The sequence below is a fragment of the Lolium perenne genome, chromosome 7 (genome assembly GCF_019359855.2).
Source record: "Lolium perenne isolate Kyuss_39 chromosome 7, Kyuss_2.0, whole genome shotgun sequence".
Taxonomy (NCBI): Eukaryota; Viridiplantae; Streptophyta; class Magnoliopsida; order Poales; family Poaceae; genus Lolium; species Lolium perenne.
The window spans coordinates 21,739,615-21,740,869 of NC_067250.2; the positions used below are offsets into that span (position 1 = coordinate 21,739,615).

The 1,255-nt window shown below is 56.7% G+C and overlaps 1 protein-coding gene across 1 annotated transcript; it reads left to right on the plus strand.

Moving 5' to 3' along the window:
* The first annotated feature begins 372 nt into the window (after positions 1–372).
* On the plus strand, positions 373–1,047 carry LOC139833527 (uncharacterized). Its single transcript, XM_071823822.1, has one exon. The coding sequence runs from the start codon at positions 373–375 to the stop codon at positions 1,045–1,047; it is 675 nt and encodes a 224-aa protein (XP_071679923.1).
* Positions 1,048–1,255: the final 208 nt, after the last annotated feature.

A 1,255-nucleotide genomic window follows, 5' to 3' on the forward strand; every position in this document is an offset into this window, starting at 1 on the left:
TTTATTCCATCTTTGGACACTGTTGAGTAACATATTGTACTAGGTATAGGTCCCCGTGTTTTGTCAGGATTGTACCTGTAATTGTACATGTGTCCGCCTATATATATGAGCAGCCGGCCCTATTGGTGCTGTGCAATCTCCAATACTTCTCTACATGGTATCAGAGGCCCTCCGGCCCTGACCTAGCCGCCCCCCTTGGGCGTCGTTGGCCCCTCCCCTCCCTAGCCCTAGCCGCCGCCCCTTCTTGGGCGCCTCCGGCTCCACCCCACCCCTAGCCCTAGCAGCCGCCCTCCCCACCCCGGGCGCCACCGCCCTCCACCCCAACCCTAGCCCTAGCCGCTTCCGCCTCCCACCACCACCAACGCTTCCGCCATGGCCGGTTTCTCCTCCTCCGGCTCCGACCACTTCAACTCCTCCCGCTTTGGTAGCAGCAACCCCTTCGCCGGCCCCTCCGTCGCCATCATCTGCGACATCCCCATCGCCGAGCGCGTGCCGGTGATGCTCTCCACCACCGCTGCCAACTTCTTCCCGTGGAAGACGTACTTCGGGCTGCTGTTCCGCGAGTATGATCTCCACGACCACGTCGACGGCACCATCGACCTCCTCGCCATGCCGCATGACCCCGAGTGGCTCGCGATCGACGCCACCATCATCCGCTGGTTCTACCAGACCATCTCCAACGACATCTTTCGCACCGTCGTTTGCGACGGCGACTCCGCACACACGGTCTGGGCTAAGATCACCGGCCTCTTCACCGACAACAAAATCCAGCGGGTCACCTTCCTCCAGCAGGAGTTCTTCGGCACCCACCAGAACGACCAGTCTCTCGACGAGTACGTCCTCAAGGTGAAGAGCCTCTCCGACGAGCTCCGTGACTTGGAGTTTCCGATCGATGACAAGATCATGCTCTCCACCCTGTCGGTGGGTCTCGGCGAGGATCTCAGCAACGCCGCCTCCAACCTCACGCTCCTCACCATGCCCACCTTCGAGCAGGCCGTGGCCTACATGCGCCTCGAGGAGCGTGATACGTCTGCAACGTATCTATAATTTCTTATGTTCCATGCTTGTTTTATGATAATACCTACATGTTTTACTCACACTTTATAATGCTTTTATGCATTTTCCGGAACTAACCTATTAACAAGATGCCGCAGTGCCAGTTCCTGTTTTCTGCTGTTTTTATTTCAGAAAAGTTAGTTTACGAATATTCTCGGAATTGGACGAAACAAAAGCCCACGGTCTTATTTTCCACGGA